The sequence below is a fragment of the Taudactylus pleione genome, unplaced genomic scaffold (assembly GCF_031769625.1).
Source record: "Taudactylus pleione unplaced genomic scaffold, aTauple2 ptg000609l, whole genome shotgun sequence".
NCBI classification, from domain to species: domain Eukaryota; kingdom Metazoa; phylum Chordata; class Amphibia; order Anura; family Myobatrachidae; genus Taudactylus; species Taudactylus pleione.
Window position 1 is genome coordinate 15001019 of NW_028285011.1, and position 20660 is coordinate 15021678.

The following is a 20660-nucleotide window of genomic DNA, read 5'->3' on the forward strand; positions in this document are numbered from 1 at the left end:
TCACCTTCTACCCCCTCTACACCCTGTCTCTCTCTGTACCTCTCTTATTCCATCTCTCTCTCTCTTCCCTCCTCTCACCCCCTTAGCCCGCTACCTCTCTCTCGTCCTCTCTTTACCTCCACCTTTCCTGTCTCTCTCTCTCATCATCTTTTTTCTTAATAATATGCCTTGAAGATCAACTATTTAAAAAGAAATGTAATTTGCCATGGCACCATCAACCCTAACTACGCCCCTGCAGAAAGGTGGACAGGGAATCCTGAAGAAAAGAGGAAGTGAGTAACCTGACCCTCCCTTATATGAACTACCCTGCTACACTACAATAGGCTAACTGGTCCCAACTACACATAATAACCCATTTAAACTCGAACAACTAACTCACCTATCGGCTCCAAGTCTAGTCCAGGGGTACCGAGAGGTGGTGGGGGGAAAGCAGGTACTAATTACTCATTTGGAGGGACCCAGACCAACTGCTGATGGGGACAAATATTTCCCTTTGCAGCGGATATATTTTACTCCTTTTGGTGTGGTCATGAATCCCAGCACACCCCGCTCAATAACCGGGCCTCATGGATGTCTCAATGGCCCTGGACTAGTCAATTATGTAGCATTAGGCTTATACAGTCTTCAGATACCTTAGAGGTGGCAAACTCTGTAGATCCACATTTATTTCCAAGCATGCAATGCGGCTAACTTGAATGCACTGTGACTCAGCCTTTTATTCTACAGAAATGCATTGTCTGCATTGATGGATTCATGCACAGCGTTCATAATGCCTTAGCTCAGGGGTATACAACATGTGACAAACAATCTGGTATCAGAATAATGGTAATTAATATGCAGTATTTAGCATTTTGCAGAAGTGCCATGGAAGCTTGCTGCAACAATCAGAGAGAAACTTCAGTAGCCACCTCCAAGACCATTATGTTAACAACTTACTGTTAATTTCTGTGTTTTAGTACACTTAAATAAGCTATTTTATATATGTATTATACTGTATGAAAAGGTTAACATTTCTTAGGCCAGCTTAGTAATGACTTTATTCAGCACAGGTAGAATAAATATAATTACAGCAGCAGTAGCCTGAGACCTGAGTCTCACTTTTACTCATTGGTGCATGTAAAACAAAATGACTCTTAGTACTTACTGTCCCAGGGTTCTTTAATGTTCATAGAACCTAAGGCTGCTTTGCATTTTGAAAGTGTTCCATCAACATTAATGGTATCATTCCTGTAAAGATTAAAAGATGAGATGCGGGAGTCAAAGTGGCACTTAGTTATCACAGCCTAGTACAGATGTATCATTATGGTCACTGCAAGGTACATTTTTATTTTAATAATTCTTCTTATGAGCTTTTGAATGTTACAAGACTTTGGTTACTATAAGCAGCCCTAAACACAAGACTGGAAACTATTATAGTATGAGAAGTGTTAACGGAATGATAAATCATACATTACTATCTTTAATTGTGCCATAATTTCTGATCTAGGGCCCTATAGGGGCTGATAATTAACATTCTTACTCGCCACGTTTACTGGAGCAATTCACTGCTCCTTTTCTCAGCAGTGAATCTTTTCACTGCTCCTGTTGGAGCACTGATGGGACTGCGCATGCATGACCTACATGTCACGCTTGCGCACAAGAGCCCCGACGTCAGGCGGAAGGAGCCGGACAGGGGCGGAGGGATCCGAAAGGGTTGTGATCCCGGAGCAGGAGCATTCGCCATCTTCAGATGGCGAATGCTCCAGCAGTCAAGCTCCAAACATATTATATTTTCGGAGCTTGATGAATTCTGTCCCCATACTAGTGTATGGTGACAGCGGGCCATTCCGAGAGAGGAAGGTAAGTAGGCGATATCTGTGATATCTCCTGCTTTACCTTCTTGATGAATGACCCGATAACTTAATATTTACAATTGCAGGTGAGAATGTGCATTTTCACATGCTTTTGTGAAAAATAAGTGATGATGAACAGGCCCCTGTCTTAGCACACGCGATCCGCACACAAAGCCGATGTATCTGTAGTTGAGCGATTTTTAGCACAGCGCATGTGTGATAATTATAAAAAAAGGCTGTTACTGCGCATGCTTGAAACAGAATATATGGACAAAGTTGTGGTGATTGGGACAGATGGTATAGAAAATGGGGCAGAAAAGTGATGGGTGTTACTGGGCATTGACCTGGAGATAGGTGGAAGTGAAGGCAAAAGAAAATCTGTCTCATGGGTGTGTTATGGGACACACAGCTGCACCCTTAGGAGGCCAGAGTCAGACAATTAAGTGTGGTAAATAGCTCATAGATAACAATTTAATGTAAAGGGGCACATCCACTAGCAGACTGTGAAATGACTGCACTATTACAACATTGTAATCATGCAGTCGTTTCACAGTCTGTGCTGTGCCTACACTGAACGTGCAGTCGTTCAGTGCAGACACTCTCCCTCATCCCTGAACATGGCCAATCTGTCATTATCGGCAGATTGACCAGCATGTTTGGGCGATGAATGATGTCGGAAACGACCAGCGGGAGCGCGCATCGCTGGTAGTTTCTGAAATTAATGTGCGCGATTTGTGCCCGATTACGATGTCGTAATCGTGCAATCACTCAGTAATGTCACGTAGTGGATACGCGGCATAACACCAATTAAAGATTTGCCTGAAATTCTGTTTTTTTCGGTGCTCTAGAATTCAGAGTGGAGTCTACAACATAACAGAGATACTGCTAGGAAATAAATGTATCCCTTGCACAGGAACTGATGGAATGTTCCAGACATCAGGGCGGTAACCTCACACAGCTACATTCTATATTCTTTACCCTCTTGTCCATAAGAGGTATACTTGATCATAGCATTATTTGTTAGTTATTAGAGCTTGCTGGATGGATCCTTAGTAGCAATGAATATAATCACAGCGGGAAATAATGGTGGCAAGGAGAATAGTAGAAGATCAAATGGCAACATATATAACTGGTCCACCGATATAATGGTGATATATAATCCACAGGTTCCAACATTAGATGTACCTGTTCCTTTCTGTGTGCCAGCTGTTTGATTGGAGTTTCTCGACAAAGGGACCAGTGAAGAGACTTGCAGGCCAGTCATCTACAAAGATGAGACGTTCACATCAGCAGCAATATTTCCAAAAATTAGATGTCCTGATATAATATTCTGCTGCACTTTTATTTCATACTGTATTGCTGTAATTAATCTACAGTAGTTGCATTTTTACACTGGGATTATATAATGAAAACTGTAGAATAATTGAAAGTGCTTCTAAAAATGTACCACTTTACCAAATGTTAAACCACAGTGATGTACTACTTATTGCATTAATATTATGATGTGCCTGTCTTAACTGTCAACTTAATGTTATTTCATGGCAATGCTATGTATGCTGACAAGTGATATGTTTGCTACGTGTTTTGATTCCTACTTACTCTCAGTGCCAACCCCATCCATTTTTCCTGCAAGCAAATGTTGATACTGCATTTTAAGATCCCACAAGTCTTCTTTTAGTCGGTGGTTTTCCTCACTTAACTGGTGACTTTGTGTCCTCAACCGTCTACATTCGCTTCTCAGCTGGGTAATTTCCTTTAGAAGGTCTTCTTGGTAATTATCAGGTTGAGTTAATCTAAATGAAATCTGGCTCATCTTTAATTTAAAAAAAATAAATAAACAAATTTGATACAAAATTCATATGAATGAGAAAATGATCAGGAATCAGTCATGCAGAAGGTTAGTCTTTCTTGTCTATGACATCTGTCATGTGTAGAATACCTCTGCATGGTGTTGATGTGTTAATTGGTGTTGATGTGTTAATAATATAATTTCATCTATGTGATCCATGCATTCTCTGAGGAAAATAGGCCCATTTTTGAAATTTCATCCCAAATGCACTTCACAGGCTATCCTGGTTAGTTGTGTTTGAACCTATTGACGTGAGTGATAATACTCTAATGAAGCTATGCTAATTTGGTATAAGTGTCACACCCTTGTTAGATAAGGGAAATGTGGACAATTAATTTTATATTTATAGTACACAATACCTATGGACTAAGGGCCCTATTTAACAACTCACTAAAGAGTTTATGCCCTCCTTTCAGTATTTAACAAACAGTGATAAACTAAAGAGGCACATCCACTAGGCAATATTAATGAGCAATTGCACGATTACGACATAGTAATCGTGCAATCACTCATTAATCGTGCACAAATCGTGCACTATAATGTCGGAAACGACCAGCGGTGCGCGCTCCCACTGGTTTTTTCCGATATCAATCATAGCCCGAACATGCCGGCCAATCTGCCAATAACGTCAGATTGACCATGTTCGGGGATGATGGAGTGTGCCTACACTGAATGACTGATCGTTCAGTGTAGGCACTGCAGGGGATGGGGAACGACGGTACGATTACGATGTTGTAATCGTACTGTCTTTCCCTAGTCGGCATGTGGATGTTCGCATTAAGATTACTACTGTTTGTCCCTGTATCACTTACACCATCTATATATGGTGTTATGGTCCCCATTGCCGGCAGGGACCCAACAACAGCCTTTCCAGCTGTCCACCTTCAGCGAAACCTTTCAGATTGCCGTGTCCCCACCGGGTGAAAGTGTAATGTGCATGCATAGACTGGCCGTCACTTGTGCGCATGACACAACAGCCCGTCGCTGGCAGCGGTAGGCTACTAGCAACAGTGAGGAGGATGCCGCCGAGGAGGGTATCGTTGCTGGACCTCGCTGGAGGGGTAAGTAATGTTAGATACCAGCAGCATGTTCACTAGTATCACCGCGATACAAAACAAAATATGCTGCTGGTAATAAGGTTTATTGTTAAATGGGACCCTAAGATTTTGTACTATTCCTCTTGTTAATATTGATTACAATGATGTTGCTAGCAGGGTTGGGTACGGGATCCTGGCGGTCGGTGTGCCAGCGGTCGGAATACTGACAGCAGCATCCCGGCAATCAGAATCCCGATGCCTGAATGTAAATAGCCTAACCCTAACCCACCTTTCCTGGCCGCAGTCTAATCCTAACCCCCCCCCTCCCGCAGCCTAAGCCTAAACCCCTCCCCCCACAGCCTAACCCTATCCCTCCCCCTAGTGCCTAGCCCTATCCCCTAACCCTGCCCCAAACCCTAATACATACCATTGGGATGCCAACGGTCGGGATTCTGGAGCTGGGATTCCGATTGCTGTAGGGATTCCAGTGCAGGTATTCTGAGCATCGGCATCCCAACCTCCGAGATGGTAACTATATCCCTGATAGCATGGATAATGGCATCAATGTTAGACACCATCTTTGGAAGATTATAGTTTGTGTATAGAGCATTAAAACATTAAAAAAATATTATATTTCATCAAATTTAAAATGAGCCATTTACTCAAACAAAAATGGGACCTGATTTTCTGTTAAAATGGGAAACATATAAATTTAGGTGGTGATGCAAAGATGGACGTACCCTAGTTTGTGTAGCACAAAATTCAAACATTTCTATTGTTCATGCCAACAAAAATCATCACTTCTGGAATAGTTAGTTAATTCAGTTATATGGCTCTTTATCCAATTGATCTAATTTGCTAACAATGATTCAGGGCAACCAGATGCGGCACATACCTTTGGTGTATTAACATTAAGCTGAATGGGTATGATATCTGAATCCTCCCATTTACCCCCTGCAATGCAATTCATGTACAACAATGATGGTAATACAATTGAGTACTGAAGTGCTGACATTTATCTAGTTTTATGGGTTATTGTTACTAAAGAACCAACTAGTGTAAAACCTATTGTCATGGAGAACCACAGAGCACTAACGTCCATTTACCTGATTGTGCTATAATGTTGAAGAGCTAAACTGTATCTAGTTCCCAAAGATAACTAGGTTACTGTGCATGGAATCGCTTTGACACAAATATTATTATTTGAACTAGGCAGATATTCATGACCCTGGAACAAGTGAAGATTTGTGAAAGGGGAACACGACCAAGCTAGAAATAAGCATGTAAAAATATAAAGGGAAAATTAGCGATGGGAGGGGGAGAGCGAGCTTAGACTCATAGGGCCTGATTCAGAGTTGGGTGCAAACTCCATTGCAACTACACCCTTGTACGCAGCAACTGTGCAAAAATATGCAAATGTTACAGCCGCCAGGATTTGTAATGAGATGCCCATCGGCGACTTCGCAATTCCAAGTGCTTGCATACAAATACGCAACATTGGAGGCAGTTCTGTCAATTATCGAAGTTGAGAGAGAAAATGGTTGAATAAGATTATGTTATAGAAGTGCAGGCCAGGTTAGGTCTAGGCACCCAAGGAAATTGCCTTTGTAATGTGATGTGGGGTTGATTGGGAGTGATTAATATATTGCTAGGGCTAATAATACAAGGGGCTAAATGGGGGAGCTTGTAGTTTAATGACCAGGGTAGTTTGTGTGAAGGAGCTTTATTTATTAAATGTGGTTGTTATTGAATTAATGGCAGGGTTGGTTGAGTGTAGGAAGCAGTGGTCACTTAGTACTCTGCTTTTTAGTAAGGAAATAGTACTTATTACTTTTCCAAACTGAGCTCCAACATTCCAGGATCCAGACAAGTAGCTAAACAACTTTCAACACCGGCAACAGATAGTGAAACCTGCAAGAACATGCAGATTCTGGTAATGCAATCCCAATTTTGTGGGACTCTACTTTATGTACGTCCCACTGGCAGGATTTCTTTCCTTGCTGTACTGCTTAGTGAGGATGAGTCAGAATGCTGCACTACAATCATACTTCTCAACTCTCCCTGATTGTCAGGGAGACTCCCTGAAATGGCAGCAATCTCCCTGACTCCCTGAAGAATCTAGCAAGCTCCCTGATTACACCTTACCCCTATTATATAGCTGTTACATAAAAACAGAGATATATAAATGGGATCATTAGTAAAATTTCCCTGCATTCATTATAAGGCAAATGCTGTTCATAGCGGTTGGTATAGCAATCGTTGTGTCTCTCAGGGGTGCATTAGAAGTAGCAATGCCGCTACACGTGGATGATCAATTGGCCCCGTGAAGAGTGAGCTCCACTTTCTGGTTACAGCGTCACAAGCCCCTCAGGCAAACAAGTAACAGGCTATCGTGACACTGTAACCAGCCGCTATCAACAGCAATGGGCTGGTGGACGTATATTCAGACAGGAGTACCTACACCCGGGATACCCATCCCGAGGTCCCATGAATCACAAGGTGCGGCCAAACTAAACATTCAGGAACTGTACTGGGACGCCAGCACAGATACCAGGATCCATTTTAAATACAGGTACTGTTTATTAAGTCTGCCACAATTTGATTTTCAATATGGATCTGTATTTGGATATATATATACAGGGTTCTAGACCTTAAAGCACACCTGGGAACTTTTTTGTTATAAGCTATTTTTTCAACACAATTCCAGATCTCAGATATTCATTAGGTGCTCAACAGGCACATTTGAAGATTTTACCTAACTTTAAACAGCAACATTGTATGTTTGTTTCTTTTTATTGTATACTATGTAATATTTTTGTTCATGTGTATTTACACGTCTGTATTTCAATCTCAATAGTAAAAATATTGTTTCATATTATAATATCTATATGAAGTGTGTGCATTATTTATCTGTGGAGCTTATATACTGATTATACATGATGACACTTCCTTAAGTTGTGACTTAGAGCAGTGTATATATACAGTTTTTTGCTACACATCCAGATTTGCAGTATATTATTGTTATTGTCGATTGCAAAAGATTTACTGTTTTATATCATATATATATATATATATATATATATATATATATATATAGATAGATCTTTTCCAGGAAAGCACTTTTCGGGGTATCACTGTTCAATACTGTAATATTTTGAAGTCCTACAGAATTCCCTGTCCCTGTGTGTGCTGAGGTCTAGGGGAGAGAGAACTTCTTCCAGGTAGCAGCGGCGACGGCCGCTGTGATGGTAGTGGTCACGTATCCTCCCATGGAGGTGTAACAACCCTGACGCTAGTGCGCTATTGGGATGCTTTCTGCCCCCTCCCCATTGTCTGAAAACAAACCTCAGCTGACTTTGAGTGTGCCTTGCAACTTCTTCCTGCGGTGCCCCTAGGCTTTAGCATGGTCAATCTTATGAATAATATGGCCCTGCTTCTACCCTGCACTTCCCCATCCTCCAATATCCCCATGCCCATGGGTGCCTCTGCCCCCCATCTGCCTGAGTACCTCTGCCTCCCATCCCCATGGGGGCCTCTGCCACCATCCGCATGGGTTCCTCTGCCCCACCTTCCCAAATGAGTAACTCTGTCCCTTTCCCCAATGTATGCCTCTGCCCCCCCTCAAAATCAGTGCCTCTTCCACATATCCCCATATGTGCCTCAGCCCACCTTTCCCTTGTGTGCCTATGATCCCTTCCCCATGCCTGTATCTGACCCTCCCCCCCACCTTTGCTATGGCTGGTGGCTGCTGATCAGAAGTATTTTCTCTGTCTGGGTTGAATTATTTGCTTCAAAACTCCTTGAACTTATGGGAATTCCATCCCTGCAGATTGCTGTAGGTTGTGAGATATTTAAGTGCACTTAATTTGTCTTCATGCTACGGCAACCGGCTTCTGATGTTACAAAAGGGAAACTTCCTTTTATCGATCAATCTACAGTATGCATCTTGCACCAGTATTTTATAAAGTTATATGTGTTTAGTGCTTTTTGATATAAACTCTTTTTATTTCATGCCATATACTATTTATACATTTAAAATAATGTGATGTTAAGCCTGGATGTACATGTATACTATTATATATTATTGCAGCAGGATTTCATTGTAGATGTGAAGACATAGTATGTAGCTGGTACAGTAACATAGTTGGAGACAATGGAGAAATCTTATAGCCAGAGAGACAGTTTATGACATGAAAGCATTGAGAGTATGAGGAGTGAAGATGATGAGGATGTAATTAGAGAAAATGTGGAAAGACCACCATTTATATTGTGTTTTGACACACTTTCTGGGACCTTAGGAATACACTGATTTATATTATTTTGGGAAATCAGTTTTCTTTTTAGCATTCCAAGTTTTTTTTTTTTTTAAATATGATTACTACAATCCACAGATGATTTGGTTATATGAATGGCATTCATGATATTACATTAATTAATTTATTATCTTTCAAATAAATAATGTATTCATTAATTAAGTAGGGTATATTAGGTCATATGAAAGGTTCTACATTCAGTCCGCAATCTATAATTAATGCCAAATTTCTATATTTACTGTGTACTTTTTATGTTTGCTCTGTACAGTACATGTATAATCAGTTGTTAAGGTTAATATATCCTGCCATGACTTATATTGTGCATTCATTGAGTTTATAATGTTTCCTAACGAATTCAAATGGTCACTGCAGAATAAAGACAAATCTATCAAAGAAAATGTATTATTTTGGGAATGCAGCCACAGGCTGGACACACCGCCAACTTATACAGGAGATGACTGAATTTAGCACCCGCTGGTATTGACCATTTTAGTTTTGCTACGGTGGACATTTGTTTCATTAAAACTGACCATGGTTGTTATCCTGCATTACTACAGACACTCCAGCATGTTGTTTGGAATTCCTTGGTTTTGCCCACTTGCAATTTTACATATTTTTGTCCTATTTATTTTGCTAATTTTTTCATATTGCTATTTGGAACCAGATTGTTCTGGACTTGTTTCCTTCCGAGACTTTTATATCTTGTTTTCTGGATTTCCCTGTTTAGCCAATTTGCATATTGGCATGTTTTTTATCCACTACATTTATTTTATTCCAGTGTTTCATGTTTTGTCTTTTCTTACTATTATCTCTTACACTTGAGGTGATGTTGTATCTTGTTTATAGGTCTACCTTAATTTTCACTTGGTATTTCACTTTCAATTTACATGTACTCATCGGGATGTAGTCAGTTTGCCGGCGGACAGGATGCCGGCTGTTGAAATCCTGGCATCGGACCACCGACCCGGGACTAAACATAGGTGTCAAAATCCCAACACCAATTTAGATCCCAATGCCGGAATCCCGACAGCCGCCATCCTGATCGTAAGTACAGCCACGGCCAAAAGTTTTGAGAATGAGTATTGGTTTTCACAAAGTCTGCTGCTTCAGTTTTTATGATGGCAATTTGCATATACTCCAGAGTGTTATGAAGAGTGATCAGATCAATTGCAATTAATTGCAAAGTCCCCATGACATTGAACTTAATTCCAAAAACAGCATTTCCACTGCATTTCAGCCCTGCCACAAAAGGACCAGCTGACATCATTGCGATCTCTCGTTAACACAGATGAGAGTGCTGACGAGGACAAGGCTGGAGATCACTCTGTTATGCTGAGTTAGAATAACAGACTGGAAGCTTTAAAATGAGGGTGGAACTTGAAATCATTGTTCTTCCTCTGTTAACCATGGTTACCTGCAAGGAAAAACATGCAGCCATCATTGTTTTGCACAAAAAGGGCTTCACAGGCAAGGATATTGCTGCTTGTAAGATTGCACCTAAATCAACCATTTGTCACATCATCAAGAACTTCAAGGAAAGAGGTTCAATAGTTGTGAAGAAGGCTTCAGGGCGCCCAAGAATGTCCAGCAAGCACCAGGACCGTCTCCTAAAGTTGATCCAGCTGCGGGTTCGGGGCACCACCAGTGCAGAACTTGATCAGGAATGGCAGCAGGCAGGTATGAGTGCATCTTCATGCACAGTGAGGCAAAGACTGGATGGCCTGGTGTCAAGAAGGGCAGCAAAGAAGCCAAGACATCTTGAAAAATGCTTGTCCGGAGAAGGAAAGGTGAGCGGTACCATCAGTCCTGTGTCATGCCAACAGTAAAGCATCCTGAGACCATTCATGTGTGGGGTTGCTTCTCAGCCAAGGGACTTACAATTTTGCCTAAGAACACAGCCATGAATAAAGAATGGTACCAAAACATCCTCCAAGTGCAACTTCTGCCAACCATCCAAGAACAGTTTGGTGATGAACAATGCCTTTTCCAGCATGATGGAGTACCTTGCCATCAAGTGGCTCGGGGAACAAGACATCGAAATTTTGGATCCATGGCCAGGAAACTCCCCAGACCTTAATCCCATTGAGAACTTGTGGTCAATCCTCAAGAGGCGGATGGACAAACAAAAATCCACAAATTCTAACAAACTCCAAGCATTGATTAGACAAGAATGGGCGGCCATTAGTCAGTATGTAGCCCAGAAGTTGATTGACAGCATGCCAGGGCAAATTGCAGAGGTTTTGAAAAAGAAGGGTCAACACTGCAAATATTGACTCTTTGCATAAACTTAATGTAATTGTCAATAAAAGCCTTTGACACTTATGAAATGCTTATAATTTTACTTCAGTATACCATAGTAACATCTGACAAAAAGGTCTAAAAACACTGAAGCAGCAAACTTTGTGAAAACCAATACTTGTGTCATTGTCAAAACTTTTGGCCATGGCTGTTAAACTGGGGCATCTTAGCTGTTAGCTGTGGGTTAGGTTTAGGCACCACGGGGGGGTTATGGTTAGGCATTGGAGGGGGGGTTAGGGTAAGGCTTTGGAGGGGGGGTTAGGGTTAGGCACCAAAGGGGGTTAGGGTTAGGCACCACTGGGGGGGGGTTAGGGTTAAGCACTAAGAGGGGACAGTTCAGTTTAGGCACCAAGGGTGGAGTGTTAGGTTTAGGCACTAACAGGTAGGGTTAGGGTGCAAGAAGGGTGGGTTAGGGGTAAAAGGGGGAGGGTTAGTATTCTTACCTGTCAGGATATCGAGCATCAGGATGCTGATGTCGCTATTTTGACAGCAGGCACCCCGACTGCTGGAATCGGTATGTAATGCCGCTGGATGTATTGCCAGTGGACTAAATACCGACACTGGAAGCCCGAAATGCCAGGATCCCAAATGGGGCTGGTGAGTACCCTAACCCTGCCCTCTTCCCCCACTAACCCTAACCTCCCCCTGGTGGTGCCTAACCCTAACCTCCCCTTCCCCTAGCCTAACCCACCATGGGGGGTGCCTAACCCTAAGTCCCCCTTGGGGTTCCTAAAAATAACCCTCCCACCCCCCTGTGGCTGATGACATCACTCCAGCATCACGCTCCCTCCCTCCCAGGTGGATGTACTTAGATGTACAGCTATATAAGGTATGTTTTCTTGTGTTTGTTGTGTTCTTGATAAAGGTTATATATATATATATATATATATATATAGTAACTGATTTCCATTTTATTAAAGAAAAGGAGAAAAACCCGGTGCTATAGTGCAAGTGTATCTCATAGAAAAATTACTTAAATATATGCAGTTAATCCAAATTAAATATGTGAAAGACATATACATATAAAGGGGACATATACATATAAAGCTGCTACTTCTAGCGGATTAGAGAGGTCCGCATATATGCTCAAAAACACACAAAGAAAGCAACATGTGTAGTAGAGTGCTAATATATAAATAATAATTACTGGTAAAAAAATTGTACCACTGGTAGGGCAGAAATTGTGATGAGGATGCAGTAAACAATGATGTATTTCGCCCCTCACAATGGAGGCATCAAAGAGATAAACGCGTCAAGACCGGCACCTTTACTGGATCCCCAACTAAATTGGTCTCTTGTGATCTCCTCTAACAACTTACCTGGGCCGCTGTAAAATCCTGAAGACAAGCTCATATATCTGGAATATGGTTTATGGGAAGCAGCATGCAGGATCGCCTGTGCTTCCATCCGACGTCGGTCAGAGGAAGTAGTGCGGCTGCAGCAGGTGACTGAGTCTCTCCATACCCAGGTGGCCACCCCATCATAGTCTATTTCTGGCATTGTTTGTACAGCTGGACATTCTGGTAATTATACCCAGCTTATGTGTCAGTTACATGACTTTTGGGACATTGTATTCCTCAAGTGTGGACTTTTAATTTAGGGACTTACCTGAGAGGAATTTTTCACTTGTCTTGCAGTTTAATACTGATTAATTACAATATTGTTCATATGAAAGCTGAATGCTTTGAATCTGGATATTTTATATTGTTATCTGTGTACATATTATACTTTTTAGATATTGATCTTATATATTAATAAATATTTGGAAAATATAATTCATTGTTTACTACGTCCTGATCACAATCTCTGCCCTACCAGGGTTGTTTTCCAGTAATTATTATTTATATATAAGCGCTGTTTTACATTTGCTGATTTACATTTTATTGGTCTACATGTTACCTTCTCTGTGAGGACCTTTACTTCTTCTTGGGAATCTTGTAGTTTTTGCCTATATTCAGCTTTGAGCTTAGACAGATCTTTTTTGTGCTGTGAAATCTCATCATCAGCTTTTGATAGTTCAAAAACGGCACTTTCATTGGCTTCCTGGAGGTCGTTAATCTGAATTTTAAGGTTCACTGTAACACAAATTTAATATAGCACATGGATGAGAGAAGCACAATCTCATGTTTGCTACTGGTTTCTACAAAACTACAATATTGATTCAGTATGATCATAGGATTTAAATTCTCTTTTCCCATTCAGTCTGCTATATAGTATTCACTCAGTCATAGAATATTTACAGGTGTCTGTAGGAGGACTTAACATACTACAATATGTCTTACTAGTGTGCAACACATTACCCATACAGACAACAATGTAGAGTATTTCCCAGGGAGCAATCCTAAACTGTTAAATGGTGTTAGACAGGCTAAGAGTAATTACTAAATTAGCCTGTTCACTTCTGAGACCAGTCTCAGTGGCAAGCTCAGGATTTCTAGTGGGGGGTTACCAAATGCTTGATTTTAGAATGAGTGCGGCCAGTCCATGAAGAGGACATAATTAGCATTTTACCAGCTTTAATATGTGTAATACAAAGTGTATTGTGTGTATGAATTCCAGCATATACAGGACCAGTGATCACAGTAAGACATTCTGCCTACGCTGAATGTAATTATTTCAGATGTAGGCTCCATTGCTCTGGGTATTGGAGCAAGTTTGTGAGTCTGGGGGAGCAGCAGAGTAACCTAGCACTACCCTGGACATATATGTACATATTGATCTGTAGCGGTGCACCCCTAACAGTGCATGTTTTCAAGATCTCCTAGTTGGTGCACAGGTGTATTTATTACTGACACATGTTAAAAATCTACAGGTGGTGCTAATTATTTAATTTGCGGTACTGAGAAGAACATGCAGCACTAGTAAATTTCTATTATATTACTATCTCTATTGTGGTCATAGTGTCTGCTGAGGAGGGGGGGGGGTTCCAGGCAACCGTAATCCCCCCACCCCACCCCTGCATTTTCCTATGAGTCTTTTTTTTAGAGTTATTGTATTATTTTGATGTAATTTAGGACCAGCCCTTTTCTTCTTCGGGGTCCATAGCCAATACGTTGGGGTATGAATCCTGGTCACCAAACAGTTAATACAAATGAGCTCTCTGCTCCCAGGATGCACCAGGTCCCTCCTCATATACCCCACCCCCTGCCTCAGGTAGCCAGTTCTTCCTGTTTGGTGAGTACGCCACATAGACAGTGGGACTGCAGGAGCAGTCCCACAGACGAGTATAACAAAAAAAAAAAAAGAGAGAGAGAGAGGTTTACTCTCCATCTAGGCGGGTGGTCTGAGCTGTCCTGGAAGCAGCTTCGCGTCTGATTGGACACGCACCGGCCACCCGCTACAACTACCTCCTCCGGCGTTGCACCGCTAGCCTTGGCAGGTCCATGGCTAGGGCTTCGGATCAAGGGGATGGATCTGGATCAAGGGGATGGCAGGTAAGCAAGTGGTCACGGCGGCCACTGACGCCGGGACCACGTGGCGGTCCGTCCTCCGGTGGTGAGACTGGCCGGAGGTCAGCTGCAGTCAGGGGCAGAACAGCCTGTCGCCTACACTAAACCGCCGTGATGTGATGTTCCTGACAAGCCGGGGCTTGTGGTGGCGGCCATGTCAGTTTACCGGGCAGGTCCAAGCAGCATAGGGGAGGTCCGCTTCCACGGCGGCCACTCCTCCAATCCACACGCTAGTCCAGTCCTCTGGCGCAGCGGGGTGGGTTGCTCCTCCCAGCCTCCATATAGGGCAGCCAGCGTGTATGTCAGTTGCTCTCTGAACGCCGCTCCTTCAGGACGCTGGGCAGTCTCCCTGTATACCTTTCCTACTACTACTGGTTCAGTTTTTTACACGGCTCTGGCCACACATCTAAAGATTATCTATCCAACCAGCCAACTAGTTGACTGGTTGGAATGAAAATCTGGTAAGGTATGAAGCAAATGAAAATCAGCAATTTGCTCCCAAATGCTGGAAAATAGACAAAAACTGTTGTTTGAACAAATAGTTTAGATCAAACATTTAACAAACTTGTCTGACGACCATTTTCATCCGTTTTCTGGCATTTAGGAGCAAATTGCTGATCATCATTTACTCCCATATGTTACCAGATTTTAATTCCAACCAATCAACTAGTTGGCTGGTTGAACAGATAATCTTTAGTTGTGTGGCCAGCTTAAGCCTAGCGCTGATTATGGTAGTGAGACCTTATATGCGTATGACTCACAGAAGTGTTTATGCATGACATGTGACTGTTGCCTGTGGATACTGTTTGTTATGTTAAAAGAACTGTAATTCCTGTATACTGTCACTGTCTCTCCCCTTATCCCTTACTACAGGTGTGTGGGTTGAGAGTAGAAAGTCAGGACATATACTCTCAGAACCTTGGCATAGTTGACATGTCTAAGGAGTCTGATGGTCAGGTGGCTGGAGTCCCGTTGCTGATATCCTGTATAACCTTCAAGGCTGGTTTATCCCCACAGGACTTTCTACAAAATGGGCTTTGTGGGAACTGTTTTAGACAGCCACCACACCAATTAAATCTGCCAATTACAGGCCCTGAGCCCCCTTGGGCATCATTTTCTCAGGTTATGGCTATGGCACCACCGGTTTGGGGTTTGCCTCAGCAGATGCATCCTATGCCCATGATGTGGCCGCCTTGGATGGACCCTGGTGCTGGTAAGGTTATGGCATCATCCTCTGGGGTTTTTAAGCCTCCTCAGGCGGTCAAACCAAAGCAGCCTAAATCCAGGCGCCATCTACCTTCTCACATGGGTGAGTCTCCAGCGCCTCCTCCTCTGAGGAGCAGGCAAAGGACTCTTCTCAGGAGTCTAGCTCTGAGGAGGGTGATGATCATTTCCCAGTAGCCGATGTCCCCTTTCTGATTAGGGCTGTGAAATCGGTATTAAATATCGAGGAAGGGGATCCTATGCTTAGGAAGGCACCCCTATTCAAACGCCTGAAAGTGGTCAAGGCAGAATTCCCCAAAAAACCACACAGTATTGATACTGAAGGAGCGCTAGTGTGAGGTGAGACTTCTATAATGAAAGCAGCTGTATGAAGATGTTAGTCAGACCTCTATATTAAACACACAAAAATACACAAATCACAGCGCTATTCTGACATTTTCACAAAGTGTAATTTAATAACATGTAAACATGTACCAATAAAATCAATATAACCACAATTAAAAAAGCATCATCCAATCCACCATATAGAAATGTTCCATGGGTGCTTATAGGTTGAATAAGGTTCCAAGAGTTTTTTACTCAATTGTTTAGGATAAGTCCAGACAAGAATAATTACCAAGTCCAATGTCCAACTTGAATGAGGGGTCCCAATTAGCAGTGCTGGCAGGCCTCCGCAAAAGGTCCGGTCCCCTGGACACAGGTATGGCGATGAGCTGGTATAATTCCAATGATAGGTCAATAAACCATATAAATAGCACTCCCTTGGTATAAAAGGCGGTGGAGAGGAAACACAACCAGGGTTTGATGCGTTTCGCTGTGTTAGAACCACAGCTTTATCAAAAGGCAGAATTCCCAAAGTCTGAGCATTTATCAGAACTTATGGAGGAAGCGTGGGTCTGTCCGGATAAGAAAAGCCATCCTTGTAAAAGAGTGGCGCTTCTATATCCTTTTCCAGCAGAGGACTGTGCTAGGTGGGAGAATCCACCGTCAGTTGATGCGCATGTGGCGCAGCTGATTAAGCGCACAACTCTGCTAATCCCAGCGGCTTCACTGAAGGAAGCCATGGATAGGAGACTGGAGATTTGCCTCAAATCAATCTTCTCACTGGCGGGAACGGCCACCTGTCCAGCTATGGCGACTGCTTGGGTAGCAAGAACTATTGAGGAGTGGGTTAAAACTCTAGCAAAGTCTTTACCAGATGCCTCTAAGGAGCAGCTGGACATGATCTCCTTTATTAGAGAAGGGGCGTCTTATCTGGGAGACGCCACCTTGGATGCAGGGATCCTTTCCTCTAAGGTTTCGGCGGAATCCGTGGTGGCACATAGGATTCTCTGGTTAAAAGATTGGAAGGCGGATGCTGGGTCCAAGAAGGCCCTATAATCTCTTCCATTCACAGGGGGAGTTCTCTTTGGTCCGGAATTGGATAAAATTGTAGTCTCCATGGCAGCCTCAAAGATGGCAGGTCTGCCATCAGCAGCCTCGTCTAAACTTAGACGGGTGTCCTTTTGGGGGTTTCAGCCACAGGGCAAGGCCAAGGGTCAGCCCTCGGCGAGATTTCCACCTAAAAAGGCGGGACCCAGGAGGCCCTGGCAGAACAATCGGCCAGGTTCGAGGGTCCAGGATAAACCAGTGGCCTGATGGGATGGGCCTCCCTCTGGGGGATCCCAGGGTGGGGGGGCCGACTGCTTTGGTTCTCAGAGCCCTGGAACCTCACGACCAAGGATGCCTGGCTTCGAGGAGTCGTCTCCCGAGGGTATGTCTTGACATTTTGGAGGACTCCTCCTCAAAGATTTTTTTGTATAAAACCACAGGAGGGTTCAGAAAGGGCTTTGGCCCTTCAGAAAGCAATTCTTGCGTTACTAGCATCAGAGGTAGTGGTTCCGGTGCCAAAGAATCAGTTCCGAGAGGGGCTTTACTCCAATCTGTTCTTGGTTCAAAAACCGAACGGGTCATACCAGCCCATTCTAAATCTGAGAGAGCTCAACAAATTTATTCGAGCCCCCGGTTTCAGGATGGAAACGTTGCGATCGATTGTGTTGGCAATGGAGCAGGGGGACTATATTATATCCTTGGATATACAGGATGCCTACCTCCACATACCAATCACACAGGCTCATCAAAAATTTCTTCGTTTTGCGTTAAGGGAGGAACATTTTCAGTCCAGGCCCTACCTTTTGGCCTGTCCACAGCCACTCGGGTTTCACCAAGGTGATGGCGGTGATGATGGCATGTCTCAGACGCCAATGAATCAGAATCTTGCCTTACTTGGACGTTCTCCTGTTGCTAGGACAGTCCCCGCAGCAGTTGCAGGATCATTTGGGGCTGACAGTATCATGTCTGTACAGTCACGGCTGGATCATAAACTGGAAAAAGTCGTCACCCTGTCCAGTACAACAGATGTGTCACTTGGGAGCAAGATTGGACTCCGTGGTGCAGAAAATATATCTGCCGGAGGAGAAGATTCTTGCCTTACAATCGCGAATATGCAGATTGCTCCGCAACAGATATCTGCTCTAGTGGCCATGCAGGTCCTGGGGTCGATGGTGGCCACTTTCAACAATTAATTCTGTCTCGCTGGAACAAGGATTACCGCACGATCAGGTTGCTGCGTCTCTCTCCAGAGGTGCGTTTGTCCCTGTCCTGGTGGTTGCAGACAAAGCATCTCAAGCAGTGTCGCACCTTTTGGGTGTCGGATTGGACGTTGCTCAAAACCAACGCCAGTCTTCAGGGCTGGGGGGCAATGACGGCGTCACACACTTTCCAAGGAAAGTGATCAGTGGCGGAAAGCCAGCTACCGATAAACATCCTGGAACTAGGAGCTATATTCAAAGCTTTAGTTCAGGCTCAGGAAATCCTAAAGGACAGGCCGGTGCAGATACAGTCAGACAATCGCACCGCAGTTGCATACCTAAATCATCAGGGGGGCACAAGGAGTCGGGCTGCCTGGGCAGAGGTATCAAAAATCCTGATGTGGGCAGAGGGTCATCTTCCCACGATATCTGCTATGTTCATTCCGGGGGTCCTGAATTCGGAGCCCAACTTTCTCAGTTGGCAGGAGATAAATGCAGGAGAGTGGGCCCTACATCCACAGGTTTTTTGGAACCTCGTGGACAGGTGGGGTCTACCAGAAATAGATCTTATGGCGTCAAGAAGGAACAACAAGGTTCCCAGGTACGGATCCTGGACCAGAGATCCGAGAGCCGAGTTTGTAGACGCACTGGCAGTAAAGTGGCATTACAAGCTGGTATATATGTTCCCCCATTTGCTCTTCTTCCCAGAATCGTTAGAAATATTAAACAAGAGGGCAGTACCATGATATTAATAGGCCCGGCATGGCCGAGACGGCACTGGTTCACAGATCTACAGTCTCTCTCCATAGACACTCCATGGCCTCTGCCATTGAGACCGGGTCTGTTGCTACAGGGTCCCTGCTGGTACCCGGATCTTCATCGGCTATCTTTGACGGCATGGCTCTTGAGGCCTGCGTCTTGAGGAAGAAAGGGTTTTCCGAGTCTGTTATACGGATGATGCTGAAGGCACGGAAACCATCCTCAGCTCATATATACTATAGAATTTGGCATACTTTCTTTCAGTGGTGTGAACTGAAAAGATATGACCCAGAGAAATTTCTGATCTCCAGAGTGCTTGATTTTCTTCAAAAAATTGCTCTGAGACCAGGTATAAGGGCCTTTTTTCAGGGGGTGTTGAGGATTCAGCCTCCCTTCGTTCCCCCAGTTGTTCCGTGGGATTTGACTCTACTTTTGAGGGTTTTACAGGCTCCTCCATTCGAGCCTTTAAATTCAATAGACATCAAGTGGCTAACAGAGAAGACAGTATTTCTTCTTGCTATAGCATCTGCACGCAGAGTGTCGGATTTAGCTGCACTTTCCTTCCGTGAGCCGTTCTTGGTGTTTCATCATTATAAAGCAGTACTACGTACTAGGGAGGGTTACCTTCCGAAAGTAGTGTCTAAATTTCATATTAATGAAGAAATAGTTCCAGCGTTTCAGGGCACTAGTCTTTCGACAGGTCTGTGCATTGAGAATTTATGTGAAACGCACGAGCAAATGGAGGAAGTCTGATTCACTCTTTGTGCTTTATGGTTATCATAAGCGTGGCTGGCCAGCCAATAAACGGACACTGGCCAGGTGGATTCACATGGCAATTTCATTGGCTTATACACAGGCTGGCATGCGGGTGCCGGATTCAGTAACGGCACATTCTACTAGGGCGGTAGGTCCGTCGTGGGTGGCCCGTCGGGGTGCTTCTGCTGAGCAATTATGCAGGGCAGCCACATGGTCTTCCAGCCATACCTTTGTCAAATTTTATGCCTTTGACACCTTTGCCTCTCAGGATGCCACCTTCGGGCGTAGGATTCTCCTCTCTTCTGAGAGTCAGGAGTGTCCCTGCCCATAGGGTTAGTGCTTTGGGATATCCCCAACGTATTGGCTGTGGACCCCATGGACCCCGAAGAAGAAAATAAGAGTTATGGTTTGACATACCTTTGTTAACTCTTTTTCTTCGAGGTCCATGGGGTCCACAGGACACCCACCCAGACACACCTGTAGTTCCGGGGGGGGTTTCCGGAAAATGTCTTCTCTTGAGAGTCTGGACTCATGAATATGGGTTTCTTCTTTCTTACCCTTTGTTTTGTCTCT

General features: G+C 43.6%; 1 protein-coding gene across 2 annotated transcripts in view; it reads right to left on the reverse strand.

The window, feature by feature from the left end:
• Nucleotides 1-20660, reverse strand: part of LOC148480667 (uncharacterized) — a 149649-nt gene that overhangs the window by 40702 nt on the left and 88287 nt on the right. For both annotated transcript variants that reach the window (XM_088454077.1, XM_088454078.1), the window contains exons 5-8: nt 13229-13404; nt 3432-3645; nt 3018-3096; nt 1145-1227 (exon numbers count right to left, since the gene is read on the reverse strand). In XM_088454077.1, the coding sequence (XP_088310203.1) occupies nt 1145-1227; nt 3018-3096; nt 3432-3645; nt 13229-13404 (552 nt within the window). The remainder of the gene's footprint in view (nt 1-1144; nt 1228-3017; nt 3097-3431; nt 3646-13228; nt 13405-20660) is intronic.